The sequence below is a fragment of the Pongo pygmaeus genome, chromosome 22, assembly GCF_028885625.2.
Source record: "Pongo pygmaeus isolate AG05252 chromosome 22, NHGRI_mPonPyg2-v2.0_pri, whole genome shotgun sequence".
Taxonomy (NCBI): Eukaryota; Metazoa; Chordata; class Mammalia; order Primates; family Hominidae; genus Pongo; species Pongo pygmaeus.
The window spans coordinates 50,116,095-50,136,471 of record NC_072395.2 but is presented as its reverse complement, the minus strand read 5'-3'; the positions used below and the strand labels follow the sequence as shown (position 1 = coordinate 50,136,471).

General features: G+C 47.0%; 1 protein-coding gene and 1 pseudogene across 1 annotated transcript in view; one reads left to right on the top strand and one right to left on the bottom strand.

Moving 5' to 3' along the window:
• VPS26C (VPS26 endosomal protein sorting factor C) overlaps positions 1-13,882 on the top strand; it is a 68,715-nt gene extending 54,833 nt beyond the window's left edge. Inside the window, exons 7-11 of the mRNA XM_063659745.1 lie at positions 3,902-3,982; positions 4,867-4,941; positions 8,988-9,138; positions 9,554-9,706; positions 11,665-13,882. Coding sequence (XP_063515815.1) covers positions 3,902-3,982; positions 4,867-4,941; positions 8,988-9,138; positions 9,554-9,706; positions 11,665-11,747 — 543 coding nt within the window. The 3' untranslated portion in view covers positions 11,748-13,882. The remainder of the gene's footprint in view (positions 1-3,901; positions 3,983-4,866; positions 4,942-8,987; positions 9,139-9,553; positions 9,707-11,664) is intronic.
• Positions 13,883-14,208: 326 nt separating this feature from the next.
• LOC129022595 (Down syndrome critical region protein 9-like) lies at positions 14,209-15,547 on the bottom strand (annotated as a pseudogene).
• Between the last annotated feature and the right edge of the window lie 4,830 nt (positions 15,548-20,377).

The window sequence follows — 20,377 nt, the reverse complement described above, 5'->3', positions numbered from 1 at the left end:
TACTGAAGATATCTTGAACATTTCATTTTGAAAATTATTTTTATTATCTACCCAGAATCAGTATCAACTTGCTTTATCCACACGGTAGTTCTTTAATATGGTTTATTTAAAAATACAAGAGTATGTTCACTAGAAACTGGAATAAGATCACCTTTTCAGTGATCATGTTTGTTAACTCCTGCGTTTATCAAGACTTACCAAAAGAAGATGACTTTGTTTAAAGTCAAATTGGAAACCCCATCCTTTTTCACATGTTGCCAAGACAGATGTTCAGATATACACAGAAAACGTGTGTGCTGGCCAGGCACAGTGGCTCACGCTTATAAAAAATCCCAGCACTTTGGGAGGCCACGGCAGGAGGATTGCTTGAACCCAGGAGTTCAAGGCCAGCCTGGGCAACAAAGCAAGATCTCGTCTCTACAAAAGAAAACAAAACAAAAAGCTTGCGTGCTTGTGTTCCTACAGAGCTGTGTGTAAATTGGAGGCTACTTAAAATATAGTAGGAGAGTTAACAGGTGGTCAGTTCCTTAGTAAAGGGAATAATTGCCCCTACCCTCGTCTTTTCATCATCAGATTTTACCATTTGAGGGTTAACCTCAGAGTACTACAATTTGGAATTCAGCACCTCCCCAATCACCGATTTCTAACAATGAAGAGATTTCTTAGCTTAACCTCTGATTTCCATGAGCTTATCACACTTATTGTCATTCAGCACTTAATAGTATTTTGCCATCTTTGTTCACCTAAAAATTTAGATTTTTTTCTAAATCATTTTAAAGTTAGTTTCAGAGTCTTGATACTTCATCTCAAAATACCTCATTGCGCATCTCCAAAAACTAAGGACGTTCGTCTCTATAATTACAGTTAACATTTGCACACCTATCAGAATTTGTAAAAATTCTCAAGTATCCATTAATTCTTGATTCATATCGAAATTTGTCTTTGCTTCTTTTGAGAAAATAAACTTAAGAGAAACTAAGATTATGTTTTTTTAAATCTGTCATCATCCATTCATTCATTCATGCCATTATTTGGCAGGTCTTTTTCTTACAGTTTTATAGTAGAGCAAGTGCCGCCCAGAGACGGCAGTGACTTCTTGTGGTCACACAGGCCAGCCTCAGCCTGCAGGTCCAGACCAGCACTCCTCGGCCCCCACTGCTTACTGCACTTACTCTAAAGGTTAACATAGGCACATTTCTTTGGATAGAAACTTTTGTTGCTAAACCCTAATATCATCTTTCTTAAATTATGTGCCAAGAAATTTTTCATTTATAAATTGAATTGTGTTGTAATAATGTAAAATGGTAAAAATCATAAAGCAGAATAAAGGATTTAAAAGATATAGACATGCTGGGTGCAGCAGCATGCACCTGTAATCCCAGCCACTTGGGAGGCTGAGGTAGGAGAATCACTTGAGCCCAGAAGTTCAAGTCCAGCCTGGGCAACATAGCAATACCTCATCTCTTAAGAAAAAAATTTTTTAATTAAAAAAATATATATATATATACACATATGCACATATATATGTATACATATAAAATGCCAGTATTATATTCCTGACTTCCAGAGGCTTGGTTTGCTTGTCATTTTTTAGATGAAGAGCTTGACATTCTCAGTCATGTTGCATTCATGTTTGTCTTTGTTATTAGATACTTCATACGATCATCAGAGTCTTCCGTAGTTGCCCTTTGTGCATCTACTTCTTTTTACAATAATTTAGATTGTAGGCAAGTTTTATTAGGTTTGTTCTACTCTTGCTTTACTCTTGTAGCTGTGCTAGCAAGAGTTTATACTATAACATAAAATATGTCTGCTGAAATTGTATATTCAGCACTAATTTATAGAGATCCTAGTCATCCCTTTTCAAAGTTAAAAATTCCTTTTATTGGAGTCTACTTTCAAAGTATGGACAGGGCTGGGCACCGTGGCTCACGCCTGTAATCCCAGCATTTGGGAGGCCGAGGTGGGCAGATCACCTAAGGTCAGGAGTTCAAGACCAGCCTGGCCAACATGGTGAAACCCCGTCTCTACTAAAAATACAAAAATTAGGCCAGGCACGTGGCTCACACCTGTAATCCCAGCGCTTTGGAAGGCCAAGGCATGTGGATCACCTGAGGTCAAGACCAGCCTAACATGGTGAAATCCCATCTCTACTAAAATACAAAAATTAGCCGGGCATGGTGGTGGGCGCCTATAATCTCAGCTACTCAGGAGGCTGAGGCAGGAGAATTGCTTGAACCCAGGAGGCAGAGTTTGCAGTGAGCCGAGATCATGCCATTGCACTCCAGCCTGAGCAACAGGAGTGAAACTCCGTCTCAAAAAAAAAAAAAAAAAATTAGCCAGCCATGGCGGCGCGCCCCTGTAATCCCAGCTACTCGGGAGGCTGAGGCAAGAGAATCACTTGAAACCAGGAGGTGGAGGTTGCGGTGAACTGAGATCATGCCACCACACTTCAGCCTGGGCGACAGAGTGAGACTCCGTATTAAAAAACAAAAAAAGAATATATATATTGTATATGTGTTCTACATCAAGATCCTTGCAGATAAGGTATGATTCTTTTAAACAATGTTTTACTCTCCCAGTAGTACCTTAAATATACAGTAACTTCTTATTTCATGTGGACAGGTTGTTCATACGAATATAGCTTCTTGGAAGATTCAGTTATGCATAGAGTCCCAGTTATGAAAATTATTTTTGACATAATTCTGAAGTTTTTCCTGGATGATTAAAACAACAACTAACTTTATTAAACGTGGATTATGTGATTTTTTTCTTTTTTTAAAGACTGGCATTACAACAGTGGTCCTGCTATAGAATTACATTTTTAAATAGTCTCTCAGCTCACGGACAGGGATTTGAAGCAACAGTCCCCGTTCAAAGCCTGCTTTAAGCTCAATACCAGCTCTGCAGTGGGGCTCCCCTTGGGGGAATAGAGCTTACCTTGCAGTAGGCACCATGGTAGCAACCAGCTCAGAAAACTAACCTAAGGACAGCAGAGAAATGGAACGCGGCTCTGCGACATTAAAAAAGCAAGTGTGCAAGTGCGATGCTGCATTATTTTCCAACCCACTTTTTCTTTGAAGTGCAGCCTACATCTGTGTGTTGGCAGATGGAGAGAGACCTCAGATGTCTCAATAAATAAGATTAGCCATGAGTTGACCCTTGTGGAAGTTGGTTGATGGATGTGTGGGTTACTGCATATTCAGTCAACTAGAAGTTCCCTGAGGACCAGGTGTGACCTTGAGCTTGGCTCTGGTGCCCAGGGCAGTACTGTGCACTCAGAGCGGGTGCCCGGCAAGGAAGGGTTGTGACATGCTGGGTGCTGTCCCAGGGTTGCAGTCCTCACTGTATGGATTTTCTAATCCTGCTTACAAAGTAGCTGCTGTTTTCCAGCATTGCTGTGTGCCAGCCCTGTGCTGAGTGCTTGTCACACATGATCTCATTGGAGTCTTGCTGCAGGTGGGTCTTAAGAGCCCCATTCTACAGAAGGGAAGCAGAAGCTCAGACAAGTTATGTTATCTGTCTGGGCTCGCACAGTAAGGCAGACAACAACGGGATCTGGCCTGGCCTCTGCTCCTGAGTGCACTGCCCTTTCTGTCTCGCCAGCCTGCTCCCTGCTACAGGTGGGACCGTGCACCTGTTTGCCAGTGGGTCCAACTGCAGGACAGCTGTGCAAACAGATTGAAGAATAACCTTAAAGTGGTTCATTTTTAAAACAGAAATGCCTTTATTTTGAACATTAACTATCCTATTATATATTATGTATGTTAATTTCCTATAATGCACTGATTGTACAACGTTTCCATAAAATATGTTGACTGACTTGTCTCTTTGAATATAATTCCAAGATGCAAGCAAATCCCACTAAAATGAACTTTTTTCCTCTAACTCTCCCCTTTAGTATACACTGCGCTGTGACATGAAGCGGTCTCTGTTGGCCAAGGACTTGACAAAGACCTGTGAATTCATCGTTCACTCTGCTGTAAGCTTCACTCGGGGACTCTGGTGCTTAATGACAGGAATCTCCCATGGGGTCTGAGATTTTACCCTATTTACAAGCTAATCATTTAGCCTCTTACTGTTTCATGGGTGCTGGCAGAAGACACAAGACTCCTGGGTCAGAGACAGTCAGTGGCATGCACATCACGCGTGCATCATTGTCCTTGGCCCAGAGTCCCCCAGCTGAGGCCGCGGGCCAGAGGGACTCCATGTCGGCACATCGGGTGGGACCTTTCCTCCCCCTGGCTCTCTGGGTGGTAGACTGGCCCTTTGCATCCCAGCCCCTGGATAAAAGATGCCAGGCAGGCTCTCATGAAGCTCGGCTGTATCTATAGATTCTGAAATTATGTAACGTGGAGGTGATCACTGTTACTGCTGTTTTGGTAACATTTATAGTATGATTCTTCAGGTAGACAGCTCTATAGCTCAGAGGCTAATAGCAGCCTGACGTCCTGGGTTTGATGCTCAGCCTCCCAGCTCTACCACTGAGCTGAGCAGGTCACTGAGCTCTCTGCCCCACTTTCCTCGTCTGTGAAGTGGGACCATCTGGGAGGTGTGAAGAGCCCTTTGGAGGGTCACTGTGCTGAGAGGTTTCAAATAAGTACCTGCCAATAACACTGTTCTGTTTCTTAGATCTGATTTTAAAATTCTGAAAGGCACGTTAGAGATGAAGACATCTCTCCCCTCATTTTACACATGAGGGAACTGAGTTTCAGCGAGATGGGGGAATTGGGCATGCTCCTCTTAGTCCCCTGTCCTTCCTGCGTCGCCAGGCTGCCGTTGGTTTATTTTTGAAAGGGAAAAGCTATTTGACCTGCAGAACTCTTGGCCTTCACCTGCTGATTTCGGTTTCACCTCTCGTTTTAGCCTCAGAAGGGGAAGTTTAGTCCCAGTCCCGTGCACTTCACGATTACACCTGAAACCTTACAGAATGCCAGAGAGGTAAGACATCCCGCACAGGCGAATGCCGTGGGTATCTTCCCAGCAGCCAGACCCCACGGACTAGCTACTGCCCGGGTGGTCTTTATTTGGAAATCACATCATCAGCCAGCAGGCATTCCTGATTGTTTGTACCCAAATTACTCAGTATTTTCAATTTGATTTCCTTTTTAAGCTCAGTAAAGCAGCTTAGAAGAGGACTGCTTTTGAAAAGTTCCTCAGGGAGGGTCCATGTCTATTAATCTCACCATTTTCCCTCAGTTTCACTGCATCATGGGCCCCCAAGACCTCCCTCTGCCCATGACACGGCCACGTCCCTTCATTTCTCATGGTTAGCCAGGGCCTGCGCCCGGCGCCCTGGCCCGTTGTCATCCCCCATGGATGTTTAGTTTGCAGTTTCTTCCCCAGCATTCCCACCTGACAGAGGCCGGGCAGCAACGTGCTTTTTAAAGATTCTGCAGTGTCCTCCGTGGTGGACGCCTCACGGCCAGGGCAGGTACAGTGAGGACACAGACACCTGGGCAGTGCCAGCCCAGCTCTCCCACCTCCTGCGTCAGGACAGGGCTGTCTGGCTGGCTGGCTGTCAGTGGCAGCCCCTGGTGGAGGCTCAGCTGGTCCCTCCAGCTGCACGGTGAACTTGGGCCCGTCCAAAACTCTGCCTCACCGCGGCCTCCCTGATCTTGCCCTCTCATCCACTGCCATGCATTTCTCCTAAAGTGGAGTCCTGTAGTTCTTCCTGGATGTAACTTTTCGTCCTTCCTCTAATTCTTTATTCTGCTGTCTGGACCACACTGACTAGGATCAAGTTAAGGACAAGCTGGGAGGCCTGGGCCCTGGGAGTTCATTGGCCTCATCCCTCAGAGGCTGGACATGTGTCGTGGGGAGCCTCTCAGACAGGTGAGGGAGGAAAGGCCACTCCTCTGTCTGTTCTGCACGTCTCCCCTCTCCGGGCTCTGAGGGCATGCGACCCCAGTGGGCCACTCAGACTCCCGTCTCCCACCTCTGTAGCCTGTCTGCGGAAGCGCTGACCTCAGCAGTAATGTGATTCATTTCTAGACACCGTTTCTTCTGCAGGATAGCTGCTGCTTCCATTACGGATGCAGTGGCCTTTCATCTCCGTTTCCTGTATTGATTCTGTTTCTCAGGGGTTGGTTCTGTTTGTCGAGTGTGTGTGTCTTTTTCTTGCTTTTTCTTGCTTTTGTTTTCCTTAAATGTGTATTGATCCTTGGTTGTCAGTTTACATTTATAAATGAGGATCTACTGTGTGTGGTGGTGTTGTAGAGGCTGTATCCTTAGCCCAAGTGAGAACCTGTTCTCCTGGTCCTCAGCACACGCTCATCAGAGGCGCTCTGCCCTGGGTGTGGCACGTGGCCGGGGTGTTTGTAGGCAGCTTGTCTCCTGAGTCCAGAGGCTCGCTGTCTGCATTGTGGCCGTGAATGACATGGGACGCTTGTCCTACCTTGCCCCGAGTCTGCTTTTTCAAGTGGGAGATCCCTTTTGCAGGAAGCTGTGGTGCCAGCCTGTGGCAGCTTCCCCCGTCTGGTGAGCTCACCTGTGATACCCGCCTACTGCCCTTCGCAGGCCCCCGCCCGATGGCAGGCTGACCACACGCCCTGCGAGCACACCCGCTCTCAGCGCTCCCCCTGCCACCTGGAGGACGGGTGCCCCGAACTCCTGGGAGCCAGATTGTCCACTTTCTATCGGACAGAAACACTTCACTGGGGTGGTCCCCACAGGGCGTTCCTTGTGGCTTTTCTAGGTACAGGTTTATCTGTAAACATGAAGAACTTTTCTTTCGACAGAACCATTCAAGTTTTTTGTTGGAAAATAAGAAAATAACACATAAAGCAAATAAAATAAAATTGCTTATTCACAAAATTCCACTGGTGGTTTTTTGTTTTGCTTTTTAAGTAGAAAAGAGATTTATTGTAGAAAATCTTGTAGATTTTTAAGTAGAAAAGAGATTTATTGGAAGGATATAAGATAGCTTTATAGGAACTACTAGGCTGGAGCTCAGACTCAAAATAGTATAGGTTTATTTTATTTGTATATGTTAATATCATGTCAGTGGGAGGAGAGGGAAAATGATTGTTTAGTCAGTATCTTGAGCTGAATGTTGAAAGCTTTCCTTTTTCATCAGTCGCCTAAAAGAATTTTAATGTGTACTGCTACTGCTTTTTGTTTTTCTACACAAATAGCTTCTCTTAGTTATTTTTAAAACTCTGTCTTGGCCAGGCACAGTAGCTCATGCCTGTAATCCCACCACTTTGGGAGACCAAGGCAGGAGGATCACTTAAGGTCAGGAGTTCAAGACCAGTGTGGGCAACATAGTGAGAACCTGTCTCTACAAAAGAAAAATGTAAAAATTAGCTGGGTGTGGTGGCATGCAATCGTAGTCCCAGCTACTAGGGAGGCTTAGGCAAGAGGATTGCCTGAGCCCAGGAGGTGAGGCTGCAGTGAGCCATGTCCTCCAGCCTGGGCAACAGAGCAAGACCCTGTCTCTAAAAATGTTTATAATAAAAACAAATAAATAAAAGCTCAATCTTGAATGCAGACTTTTTCAGAGGTCTGTACCTTTGGGGACTGCCAGGTCCACAGCCCCGGGCTTTTCAGGTCCAGAGCTTCACTGCCTGGTCAGGTGGCCACCAGCTACACATCACCATTGACCCTGGAGACATGGCTGGACCAAGTAGCTGAGTTGGATGTGTAAATACTGACCAGATTTCAAAGACTCGGGATGAAAAGGAGAATGTAAAACATCATTCATATTTTTGATATTGATTATATGTGGAAGGGATAACACTTTTGATATATTGGTTAATTTTACCTTCTTTTTTAATGTGACTATAGAAAATTCTAAATTATATATGTGGCTTCCACTCGCAGCTTGCATTATGTTTCTGTTGGACAGTAGTATGCCAATCTCTAATCCTTTCAGTAACGGGATCCAGCCAGAGGTAAAGATTCCTAGAAAAATTGTCTATGTCTAGACCAAGCCCATTCAACCCACAGCCTACAGGCCAAGGATGGCTTTGAATGTGACCCAACACAAATTCATAAACCTTCTTAAAACATGAGATTTTGTTTCTGTGATTTTTTTTTAACTCATCAGCTATCATTAGTGTTAATGTATTTTATGTGTGACCCAAGACAATTCTTCCAACGTGGCCCAGGGAAGCGACAAGAGTGGACACCCCTGCTCTAGACCATCACCAGTCCTTCCTAGCCAGTGTCCTGTCTGCAGAGTAAAGGTTTGTAGGCTTCTCATCAAGCGTCAAAGAAACTAGTTTTCTTTAAATTTCCATGAAATAAAATAAATGTCTTGGGTTTTAAAAATTGTACAATTGGGAACATCTTTGAATGTTTTTTTTTTAAGAGACAGCATCTCATTCTTGTCACCCAGACTGGAGTGCACTGGTGTAATCATTGCCCACTGGAGCCTCAAGCTCCTGGGCTCAAACAATCCTCCTGCCTCTGCCTCCCACGTAACTGAGACTACAGGTGTGCACCAGCCTGCCCAGCTGATTTTTAAAACATTTTTTAGAGATGGGGTCTTGCTGTGTTACACAGGCTGTTCTTGAACTCCTGGCCTCAAGTGATCCTGCTGCCTTTGCCTCCCAAAGCACTGGGATTACAGGCTTGAGCTACTGTGCCTGGCCGGGATTTTTTTTTTTTTTTTTTTTTTTTTTTAACTGTGTGTGTGTCAGGTTGTCTTGAACACCATGGCGACTCCCTCAGACTTTTTCGTCTTATTTCTTGGTAAAAAGGAGCTTTCTAGCTCTGAGACTAGGCAATTAGGGTGGTTCTCTGAGTCATTCTCTGTACACAGAGTGTCAGTCAGGTGCCATATGTAGAGAGTTGTTGAATAATTCAGCCGGGTAGTGTCCAAGACGTCAGTACTTTGCTCCTTTCTTCCCGTTTTGTGAGACGGTCCCGGTGGACTATATAACCACTATCCAACTTCGCTTCCAGGTTTTATTTGCACCAAAGTATGGAGCACTTTCCCCCCTTGCCTGCATTCTGGTGAATTTGTTTTCATTTTGTTTTAGAGAGCTTTGCTTCCCAAATTTCTCCTTCGAGGACATCTCAACTCAACAAACTGTGTCATCACACAGCCGCTAACGGGAGAGCTGGTGGTGGAGAGCTCGGAAGCCGCCATCAGAAGCGTGGAGCTGCAGCTGGTGCGCGTGGAGACGTGCGGTGAGGGCCGTGCCACCAGGCCTTGCGCCTGCCTGTCCCCCTCCACTGCCACCCTCGAGTTCCATGGTTAAGAGGATGCTGGGGGGCTGGGCACAGTGGTGCACCCCTGTAATCCCAGCTACTCAGGAGGCTGAGGTGGGAGGATGGTTTGAGGCTGCAGTGAGCTGAGCTCGCACCATTGCACTCCAGCCTGAGCAACAGAGCAGATCGTGACCCTGACTCTAAAAAAGAGAGGATGTCGGGGAAGCAAAAGTAGGAGCGTGGCTATGCCTTAGCAGTAACCGCATGTCTGAGGAAAGTGAGGGGAGGGTACCCTGGAGGATTCTTGGAGCAGACCTGGGGGGTGGTGCCCGTGTGGATGTGGACCCACAGCCTCTGCTGGCCCTGACTGCGTGATGCGGCCTCCCTCCCCCAGGGTGTGCAGAAGGCTATGCCCGCGACGCCACGGAGATTCAGAACATTCAGATCGCCGACGGGGATGTGTGCAGGGGCCTCTCTGTCCCCATCTACATGGTCTTCCCTAGGCTGTTCACTTGCCCTACACTGGAGACCACCAACTTCAAAGTGGGTAAGTGGCACTCGCCTTCAGCCCTCATGGGCCCATGGGAAGGGCCGCTCAGTGCCAGGGCCTGCTGTGGGTCACATAGCTCAGAACCTGCCACCCTTCGGTCCCTCAGTGCCAGGGCCTGCCACACGCCATACAGCTCAGAGCCTGCTGCTCTTCGGCTGCTCAACAAAGCCTTGTTAAGGAGCTGCTGCGCCGCACAGGGGACACACCCACAGACAGTCCTGGTGCTTGTGGGACTTCCACTGTCACATGGGGAGACACACAGACCCACATCAGTGTAGACATGGGCAGGTGACACTGAGCTCTGTGTAGACATAGGCAGGTGACGCTGAGCTCCGTGAAGAAAACTCACGTGAGTGAGCACCACCTGAGCAGGGGTGGTGTGGATACTGAGAAAGTGGCTCTGTGTGAAGGTCCAGGACCCATGAAAACCCCAGAGTGAGTGCTCAGCAGCAGGAAGGCCTTGAGCCCCGCGGCCTAGATGCCTCTAGTGAGTTTCCATGAACCTGTGTGTTCATATTTTAACCATGGGATCTGAATCAGGTCACAGACACCCTTTTATATTCTGCCGTCTTCCCTTAACATTGTATCATGAACATTTCCATGTTTTTAACTCTTCCTATAAATATTGTAATGGTACCTCCATCTTAATAAGAATCATGTTAATTGGGAGATCACTCCACACTACGAAGAAGTAGAACAGAGAGACCCAGTAGGAAGGGACCGAACCTTCTCAGTAGCAGGGGACAGTGATTCAGAGAAGCTCGGGACCTCTAGGTTGGAAGTCAGGAGTGAGCACTGCATCCGCATCAAGAGCAGCACCTCTGTGTTCCCCTCCAACTGTGTGCAAGGGATCTCAAATGCACGGTCAGGCCCGAGACTGGAACTCACTCGGACTGTAAGCAGTGCCTGGGTATCATGGCAGCTCCAATGCAGCTGTTTTCCTGCTGTAAAGGAAAGCCCCCGCCAGCTCCCTATCATGCCTGCTGGGCATCCCTCTCTGTCCACTCCAGCCACACCCTCCACCCTTCTGGGGGGCACAACAAGAGGGGTGGAGAACCCATTGAAGGATGTGGTGGCAGGAAGTGCCCAGAGCGCTCTAATGTAGTGACAATAAAGTGAGGAAGGACAGGCTGGGCACTGCTGGTGGCCGACTCTTCTCGTGGCTGATGTTTGGGCAGAGGTGGACACTCCCACACGGGGATGTTGTCCTGCAGACCCCAGCCACAGGTGGGCACTGACTCCAAGGCCCCTTCCACAGGTGAGCTGCTGCAGTGTGGGGCTCGGCACAGTGTGCCCTCTGCCCATACGGTGCCCTTCCCACCCCTCGTCACACTGGGGAAGGACATGGTGCTTATTCGTCGTCAGGTACTTCTCCTCTTCACACACACCCCTTTTGTTATGATCAATAAGGCCCACCCATAGCAGCTGAAGAGTAGGTGGAGAAGGAATCCTGTTTGCTGAAAGGTGATGGATGAATAATATCCAATGGAGCAACAATGAAATTGTTGCTTCTGAAGACTGTTTCTCACCTGGGGATTGGGGACATGGGCCCAGACAGCTATGGGCTGGTTCACGGTCTGCTAGTTCATTAAGAACCGTAGGAAATGTAAAAAGAAGGCAAAGGAATACAAATGAATTGAAAGGGTTCTAGAATATCCTTTGTAGGAAAGCAAAGGGACAGGGAAAGTGTAGTTGGTGAAGCCTGATCACTCATGTTCCAAGATGAGAGGACAAAAATTCACTTAGAGAAAGTTGACAGAGGTAGTCAGACATCAGCATAGTCATCTCCACCGGTTTGGCTGAAAGGTCGGGGTGGCGCTGAGGGGACAGCAATGAAACCCACCCGCATCGGGTGCTCCTTCGCCATTAGAGCTTACAGCGCTGCAGTGGTGGTGGCGTGTGGTTTCGCTGCTCGGTAACAGTGAGCATAAATCCACCCTCTCTTCTCTTCTCAGAATTTGAGGTGAACATCGTGGTGCTTCTTCACCCCGACCACCTCATCACGGAGAACTTCCCGCTGAAGCTCTGCAGGATATAGCCCAGAGGAGGGAAGCACAGAAAACGGGAGTGGCCATCTGGAAATCCAGCTGGTTATCCAAATCCTAAGGGGAGCTACAGCCAGCGGCATATGCTTGTTTTTGTGATTATTCTGTATCAGAAATGAAACAGACCCTCAAATTAAATTCCCTTCCTCATTTCTTGAGGCTTCTGCTTCCAACAGGCACCTCTAATGAGAACTTTTCTTTGAAATTCAACAAGATTTCTTAATGCTATTTGCCAAGACCATTTCACAGAAAACATTGACTGTAGCTCTTGCCTTATCTGTTCCTTTTTAGGTACAGTAAAACAATTGTGACAGCAGTTTGAGCTTGCTGGAGAGTGGCATCATGGGGACAAAAGGAAACCTCTCTGACTTGCTAATGGATGTAGCTGGGGACTCCCCATAGCAAAGGGTCTGTGGCCAGTTGACATCCAGGATGGCTGCAAGCACACTCGATGGTCAGGATGTTTGCAGATACTCGCCAAGGCAGAGCGCAAAGTGCTAGCCACTGGAAATGCCTGACTTCCCTCCACCCCTACTCTGTTCTGTAGTTTTTTGGTTTTGTTTTTGCGACGGAGTCTCACTCTGTCGCCCAGGCTGGAGTGCAGTGGCGTGATCTCAGCTCACTGCAACCTCCACCTCCCAGGTTCAAGCGACTCTCCTGCCTCAGCCTCCCGAGTAGTTGGGATTACAGGTGACCGCCACCGCGCCTGGCTAATTTTTGTATTTTTAGTAGAGACGGGGTTTCACCATCTTGGCCAGGCTGGTCTTGAACTCCTGACCTTGTGATCCCCCTGCCTTGGCCTCCCAAAGTGCTGGGATTACAGGTGTGAGCCACCACACCCAGCCTCTGTAGTTCTTTTTACAACATTTTTCATTATAACTTTAAAATTTGTAAGCAACTGGAAAAGTGTTCCTTGCTCTCATGGGGGGATTTGGCTGGTGCTGAAGTGTTTCTGAAGTCTCAAGAATAAAGCCATAAAATCTCACGCTGCCATTTCCCTGAACATATACATACATAGAGAGAAAGAGAGACAGAGTTTTCCCAACTCTGTCGCGTAGGCTGAGCACACTGGCAGGATCACAGCTCACGGCAGCCTCAACCTCCCTGGCTCAAGCGATCCCTCCCCTCAGCATCCTGAGTAGCTGAGACTACAGGTGAGTGCCACCACACTCAGCTAATTTTTAAATGTTTTGTAGACAGGGTCTCCCTATGTTGCCCAGGCTGGTCTTGAACGCCTAGACTCAAGTGATCCTCCTGTCTTGGCCTCCCAAAGTGCTGAGATTACAGGTGGAAGCCACTGTGCCCAGCAGTTTCCCAGAATATATTTAAATGCAAAGTTACCTGAGGGGAAAACATGTATGTTTGCTCCTGTTGTTACTGGGTACGTTCTGAACGGCAGAGACTCGTGCAGGGCGGGCTGGTGAAGGCCCCTCTCCGCAAGGTGGTAGCAGGAAAAGGTCCTTGACTTGATGAACTTGGTCTGCCTCTGAGCCACTGGAGGAAGCTGTTTTGAGCCAGGGTTTTTTTGGCCTAAAGCCAGCATTTCCTCAGTCTCCCTTTGTGGTTCGAAGGATATGGACTATTGCAATACATTTCTTCCTTCAAATCCTGCCAGTTTTGTTGGCCCACAACTGATAGGACCTCAAAATAAGCCATGCTACTTTGCACACACACTAGCCTTCTCTTGTACTTTTCATTCTGGATGGGCTTGGCCAAAACAGGCTCAGGCCAAAGGCCTCCCAGGCTGTATGTACTTCCACTATCCTGAAAGTGTTTGGTGACACAATGCCAAGGGTAAACAAGCCTGATTTAGGCACTGCTTTATCCAGGGGCTTCACCCGTGAAATTAATAAAACTTATCTGAGTCACTGGAAACTTGGTTCCCAGAAAATACATTTCTGGTTTATAATCTTTTATGCTCACCTGACATTATTAATTATCCTTGATGATGTGTTTAAACTGAGTAGCAGAAAACAGAGGCCACACTTTCTGGGAAATTTTAAAGGAAGAAACCATTTTTAATGAGATGAAAATATTTAATGAATTTAAAAAGCTAATGACAATTTTGAGAAAAGGTTTGGGATGTATATTGCTATGTAATTTAATAAACTGATTTTATGGATATAAATATGACTGCTTTCCTTAGAGAATAATTATTACCTGAAGCGCTTCCAGACAACGTGGCTACCTTTATCATTTCATTCAACCCTGAGTGGCCCAAACAAAGGCCTCAGGCCGGCCACTTCCTTCCACTTCTTGGTCTGACCTCTCCATGATCTGTTACTAGGCAAAATTCAGATTTTGGCTTCCTTGGGCTGCAACCGTCCCACTCTTGCCCAGGCTTGCTGGAGTTGGGGTTATCCACGGTCAGAGGTTCAGAGTTGTCAAATTCTCCAATTAGAGCAAGAGATGAGGAAAGGAAGGGGAGACGAAAGAAAGGCTGTGAACAATGAATCTAAAACAATACTTTCTTTCGGGAAATGCCCGTTTTGGCAGGAATACATTTTGGCTCAGCTGTGCTGTGAATTCTAAGGAAAAGTAGGGAGGTCCGGAAAGCCCAGGGCTTCATGCAGAGTAGATATCAGGAACCCACCTGCTCTGGAGTCTTGGTGGGCAAGGGGAACGAAACTTCTAGTCCATTTCTACCCTCACCATAATTCCTGTGTCTGAATCTGAATTACCTTCTTCAAAAACTGGGGGCTGAGGTTACCTCCACATGCTAACGCTGATTCAGGGCGGCAGCAGATGCCGGTGTTCTCAGTTCCTTCCTGCTTCCGCTTCCTGTTCAGGAACAGGGCGGCATTTTTCCATCCTCTTCGGCTGTAGGCGTGGTCACGTGACCGGGAGGGCAGGGCGCGCCTGCGTAGCATACGCTAGAGGACGGCGCCCTCACCCTGGCGGTAGGAGGCGGATCCCCAGCGCGGTGCAGTTACGCCGCAGACAGGGGCTAGTCTATACGCTGCTGGACGGCCGGGGTCTGGGCTCCACAGCCGGGGGACACCACCCTAGAGCTGGTGATAGGGGAGGGAATCCCCCCTCGGGCGCCCGGGCCTCGCGCGGAGCCTGCGTGCGCGAGAGTTCACGGGGCAAATCCTGCCCATCCTCCGCGCCCGGGCGTGGCTTCAAAAGCCTCGGATCCGGTGGTGCAGCCCCAGCATAACCTGGCGCCCCGGTGGCTGCTGGAGTGGTTGGCTCAGAATGGAAGGAAACGATGGGGTCTGCGTTACTCTGTGGTGATAGAAAAGAGAAGCGGCAGCTTAGCGCCAAGAATAAATGATGACCGCCGGAATCCCTGCCGTTAGGCGCAGGTCTTGGCATGAGAGCTGCAACAGGGCGGCCAGCTGGGTGCCAGGGGGCCTGGGCCGCTCTCCGGTGCCGGTCCCCGAATATCCTGGGCTCTTCCGGGAAGTGCCGCTCGGGTGAGGCCAGAGCCTCCCGCTACGGGGGATGTGATGTGCTGTGCTGTGCGTTGCTTTACTCAACGGAGCGCCATTCCCGTGGTTTCGTCTTGCTGAAGTTTCAGTAGATACCGGCCATTGATTTTGGTCTGAGAGTCGCAGCCATGTGAACATTAGTGTTATTCTGGGTCAGGCCGTCTTCTAAGTGCTGTTTATGTTACCTCGTTATAGCGACCCTGTGAGGAGGGAACTGTTGGTTGCATTAGCGGTCTAGGAAACCAAATCCATTTTGCCAGGCGCTTGTCCATCCGTCTGCGCACCTCCCCACCGTTCCATCCCAGGCGAGCAGTCTGTAACGTGGTGCAGTTTTGCCTGCGCTGCAGCCCATTCTTTCACCTGGCTTCATTTGGGTTTTACTTTGCCGTGTCATTGACAAGTTTTTCTATGCATTTGCTCCCATGTGTGCATCACAGGTTATTAGCTGTGTCACCACATGTTGAGACGTGCCAAGGGCTCTGTTACCTTTTCATGGTTTGAACTGTTACGTCACCCTGGCGTTCTTGAACAAAGAATTGGACAAAACACACAAAGCAAGGAAAGAAGGAAGCAACAAAAGCAGAGATTTATTGAAAATGAAAGTACACCCCACAAGGTGGAAGCAGCCCCTGAGGCTGAACAGCCGGGTTACACAAGTTTCTGGGATTTAAATACCCTGTAGAGGTTTCCCATTGGTTACTTGGTGTACACCTTATGTAAATGAAGTAGTGGACCATAATCAGTCTGATTGGTTGCAGGAGAGGACCAACCAGAGGCTGAAGCGAAGTTATAAAGCTATACCCTATGCAAACATCTGATTCGTTGCAGAAAGGAACCAATCAGAGGCTGAAGTTACCAAGTTATACTCCTATGCAAATGAAGTCTTGACCTGTGAACAGCCTCATTGGCTGTGGGAGGGGACCAGTCAGAGGTACTTGGAGTTTATCTGCCACGTGGAAAAAGGGGGGTTGCAAAGGGAGTAGCCTCTGGTCCTTTTGTTACTTGGATGTGGAAAGTTGGGGTTTTCCTTTTGATTTAGTTCTAGGAAGTCAGCGTGAATGGCCTTAGGTTTACTGCCTCCAGACCCTATTCTCCTGCCTTAGAATGGTGTCAGTTTTGATCAGCTGAGTCAAACGAAAATGCAGTCCTGAGACTAACGCAATCATTTGCAGCTGGATCCAGTTTAGGAAGGAGGCGAGTGATTAAAGGACCAGAAACTCCTATCTAATTATATTCTAGGACTGATTTCTTCTATGTAGAGTAAAAATACCAGGGTATGTTCCAGACCCATTCAAAGCACTGAAATGTCCTTTAGTGAATGACCTCACAATACCTTCTGAGGGGTGTTTATTATTCCCGTCTCACAGGTGAGCAGGCTGAGGCACAGAGAAACTGACCTGCCTAAGCCACGTAGCTCTGTTGATTCTTGGCCTGATATTCCGCCAACTTACTACAACCAATACAGAATTACAGTAGATCGCCATTGCCCTGCCACGGGTAAGACCTCATTGATGGGGACATGATCAGTTCTTCGTGAACCACTACTATTGAAGCCACCATTCATCATTTCCAGCTGGTTTTCAAAAAGGTAGAATAAAGTTTTATGCGAAGAAATCGGTTTTCATTGTGAGATCTACCCAAGCTAACTCATTTTGGGACTCCGAGTAAGAGTAGATATTAAAAACTTACAAAGCAGAACAATTGCCCGGGAAAATGCTCTATGAAGGTAAGGTCTTCTTTCGAATATAAACAATTCTGCAACCTAAAGGCTGTCAAAACTAGCCACTTTGGTAGGGAGGGAAAAAAATCATACATGTGAGTCTAAGAGGTGGAGGTGAGAATAAGCCTCCTGGGTCAGCATCTTCTCCACTATGGCCATTGAAAATTATTCATATTTGAGACTATCTTAAGTGGCTACAGTGGTCAGAGAATATGACATTACTAAGAAACAGAAGGGCACCTAATTTGTAGAATCAAAGCGGATCCAGCTATACTCAAACAAAATGCAGTCAAATTATTAGAGTATATCACTCAAAAGATGCGGAAAGGCAGACTGAGGAATTCAAACTCAGCAAGGATCCCCTGTGCTTTACTGTGCTTTTCTGTGAATGTCACTGGTAAGATGGAATTCCTTGGATAGACCCCCATCCAGGTTGGCAGGATTCTGACTTTGTAGGGCTTTTCATGTCCAACCCCAGCCAGTCTCTTTACAGTCTTGTGTATAACATACAAAAGACATATGCTGTGGAGGTTTTAAGTACTTAGAAAAGTACGAAGACAGAATCTGTGCCTATGTCTGTATCTTGTCGGATTCTGGGGAGTGCCAGCTTGATCAGGACCAAGGGTCAGGATAATACCAAAAGATTATGGTTTACTGTCATCTGCATCAACTGTCATTTTCCCAGAAGATGTTTCTGGTTCCCTTTACAAACGTCCAGCTGTGGTAGGAGGCTGAGCATGAAGACTTAAGGAGAAAGCAACTCAAAAGAAAAGCATTATGAGAGGTAGGGTTTGGTCAGCAAAGGCCCCATAAAGCAGGGTGTGGTCACTTCCTTTCTCAGGGGTCACTGTCTCCCACCTGGGTCAAGGACTAGACCTTCAAGAACTAGACCACAACCTCTGGATCTTAAGTGAAAGGAAGGAGACCAGCTTTTCTGTCTACAGATGTATAGCCTCTGATGGGGCCACCTGGGGAGGCTGGGCCAGGAGCCCAGATGTACTGCCGCGTGATACACCAAAAAAGGATGCACCCAGGCTTAGCTGCAGAAAGGTGAGAGAAAGGAGCAAAAAACTAAAATCTTAAATATTCATGTTTGTTTTAAAACAATTTTCGACACCAATATGTATTAAGAAAACACAAGTTCAAAGTTAAATTCAAAATCCCCTACATGGCTGGGCGCAGTGGCTCATGCCTGTAATCTCAGCACTTTGGGAGGCCGAGGCAGGCGGATCAATTGAGTCCAAGAGTTTGAGACCAGCCTGGCCAACATGGCGAAACCCTGTCTCTACTTAAAAAAAAAAACAAAAATTAGCCGGGCATGGTAGCACACACTTGTAATTCCAGGTACTTGGGAAGCTGAGGCATGAGAATTGCTTGAACCCAGGAGGCAGAGGTTGCAGTGAGCCAAGATCGCGCCACAGCACTCCAGCTTGGGTGACAGAGTGAGACTCTGTCTCAAAACAAACAAAAAAACAATCCCATACATAAAAAAGATAAGAAGTGAGTGTACTTTTACCACCATTTTCCTTTATATCTGGTAGCAAATACATCTTTTTTAATCCATGGAAACTGCAAAAATCAATTACATGCATAGCAACAAAGAAAATCACAATGGGCTGGGTGCAGTGGCTCACGCCTGTAATCACAGCACTTTGGGAGGCCGAGGCGGGCAGATCATGAGGTCAGGAGATCAAGACCATCCTGGCTAACACGGTGAAACCCCGACTCTACTAAAAATACAAAAAATTAGCCGGGCATGGTGGTGGGTGCCTGTAGTCCCAGCTACTCAGGAGGCTAAGGCAGGAGAATGACGTGAACCCGGGAGGCGGAGCTTGCAGTGAGCCGAGATCGCGCCACTGCACTCCAGCCTGGGCAACAGAGCGACTCTGTCTCTAAATAAATAAATAAATAAATAAATAAAAGAATATAAAGAAATGTATTCTACCAGCCTGGGCAACAAGGCGAAACCCCGTCTGTACCAAAAATACAAAAAATTAGCTGGGCGTGCTGGCGTGTGCCTGTGGTCCCAGCTACTCGGGAGGCTGAGGTGGGAGGATCACTTGAGCCTAGGAAGTGGAGGTTGAAGTGAGCCTAGATCACGCCAGTGCACTCCAGCCAGGGCGACAGAGTGACACCCCATCTCAAAAAACAAAGAAATGTATTATAAAATAATACTGATTTCAGTACATAGATGCTCAGGCACAGCTAAATTGGAAGATATCAAGCCATGATACTGACATATTCAGTGCATGGCCTCGGGTAGAATCACCATGAATGTGAGAGCTACAAAGGCAGCGGCTTCAGTGCGTGTTGTGCAGGGGACTCACACTGCAGACGCGGAGAGGGCGGGGGCTATTGGATAATACTACCTTCCAAAATTATGAACAACCCTTAGTAACGTTCAGAAAAAAACAACAAAAGGGCAATCAAACCTCAAACCTCAATGTGCACAGTTACAGCATTCCTGAGAAATTCATGTACAGTAAAGCTCACAAGATACTTGGTGTTTATACATAAAATGAAGTGAGGTCTGGACCCATCGTGTCCAGCACAGTTGCCATGGGCCATGTGTGCTGGCCACATGTGGCTACTGAGCACTTGCAATGTGGCTGCTCTGGATGTTGTAGACCTGGGATGAGAAAAAAAAAAAAAAAAAAGATGTAATATACCTCATTAATAATTTTACATTAGGCCAGGCGTGATGGCTCACGCCTGTAATCCCAGCACTTTGGGAGGCCAAGGCAGATGGATCACCTGAGGTCAGGAGTTCAAGACCAGCCTGGCTAACATGGTGAAATCCCGTCTCTACTAAAAATAGAAAAAAAAAAAATTAGCCAGGCATGGTAGCGGGCACCTGTAATCCCAGCTACTCTGGAGGCGGAGGCAGGATGATTGCTTGAACCTGGGAGGCAGAGTTTGCAATGAGCTGAGATCACACCACTGCACTGCAGCCTGGGCAACAAGAGCAAAACTCCAATTCAAATAATAATAATAATAATAATAATGATAATAATTTTATGTTGATTTTCAAACATTTTAGATATGCTAAACAAAATATAATTCTATATTCTATTTCTAAAATTCTATTTCCTCATTTTTACTTTTTATTTTTACTTATTTTTTATCTTTTGAGAAAGGGAGTCTCGCTATGTTGCCCAGGCTGAAATGCAGCGCCTATTCACAGGTGCAGTCCCACTACTGATTAGCATGGGAGTTTTGACCTGCTCCCTTTCTGATCTGGGCCAGTTCACACCTCCTTAGGCAACCTGGTGGTCCCCCACTCCCAGGAGGTCACCATATTGATGCTGAACTTACTGTGGATGCTCAATCAGCACAGCACACTACAGCCCAGAACTCCCAGGCTAACGGGATCCTCCTGCCTCGGCCTCCCAAGTAGGTGAGACTACAGGTGGCTGCCATTGCACTTGGCTCACTTTTACTTTTCAAATTCAGCTCTTAGAAATCTTAA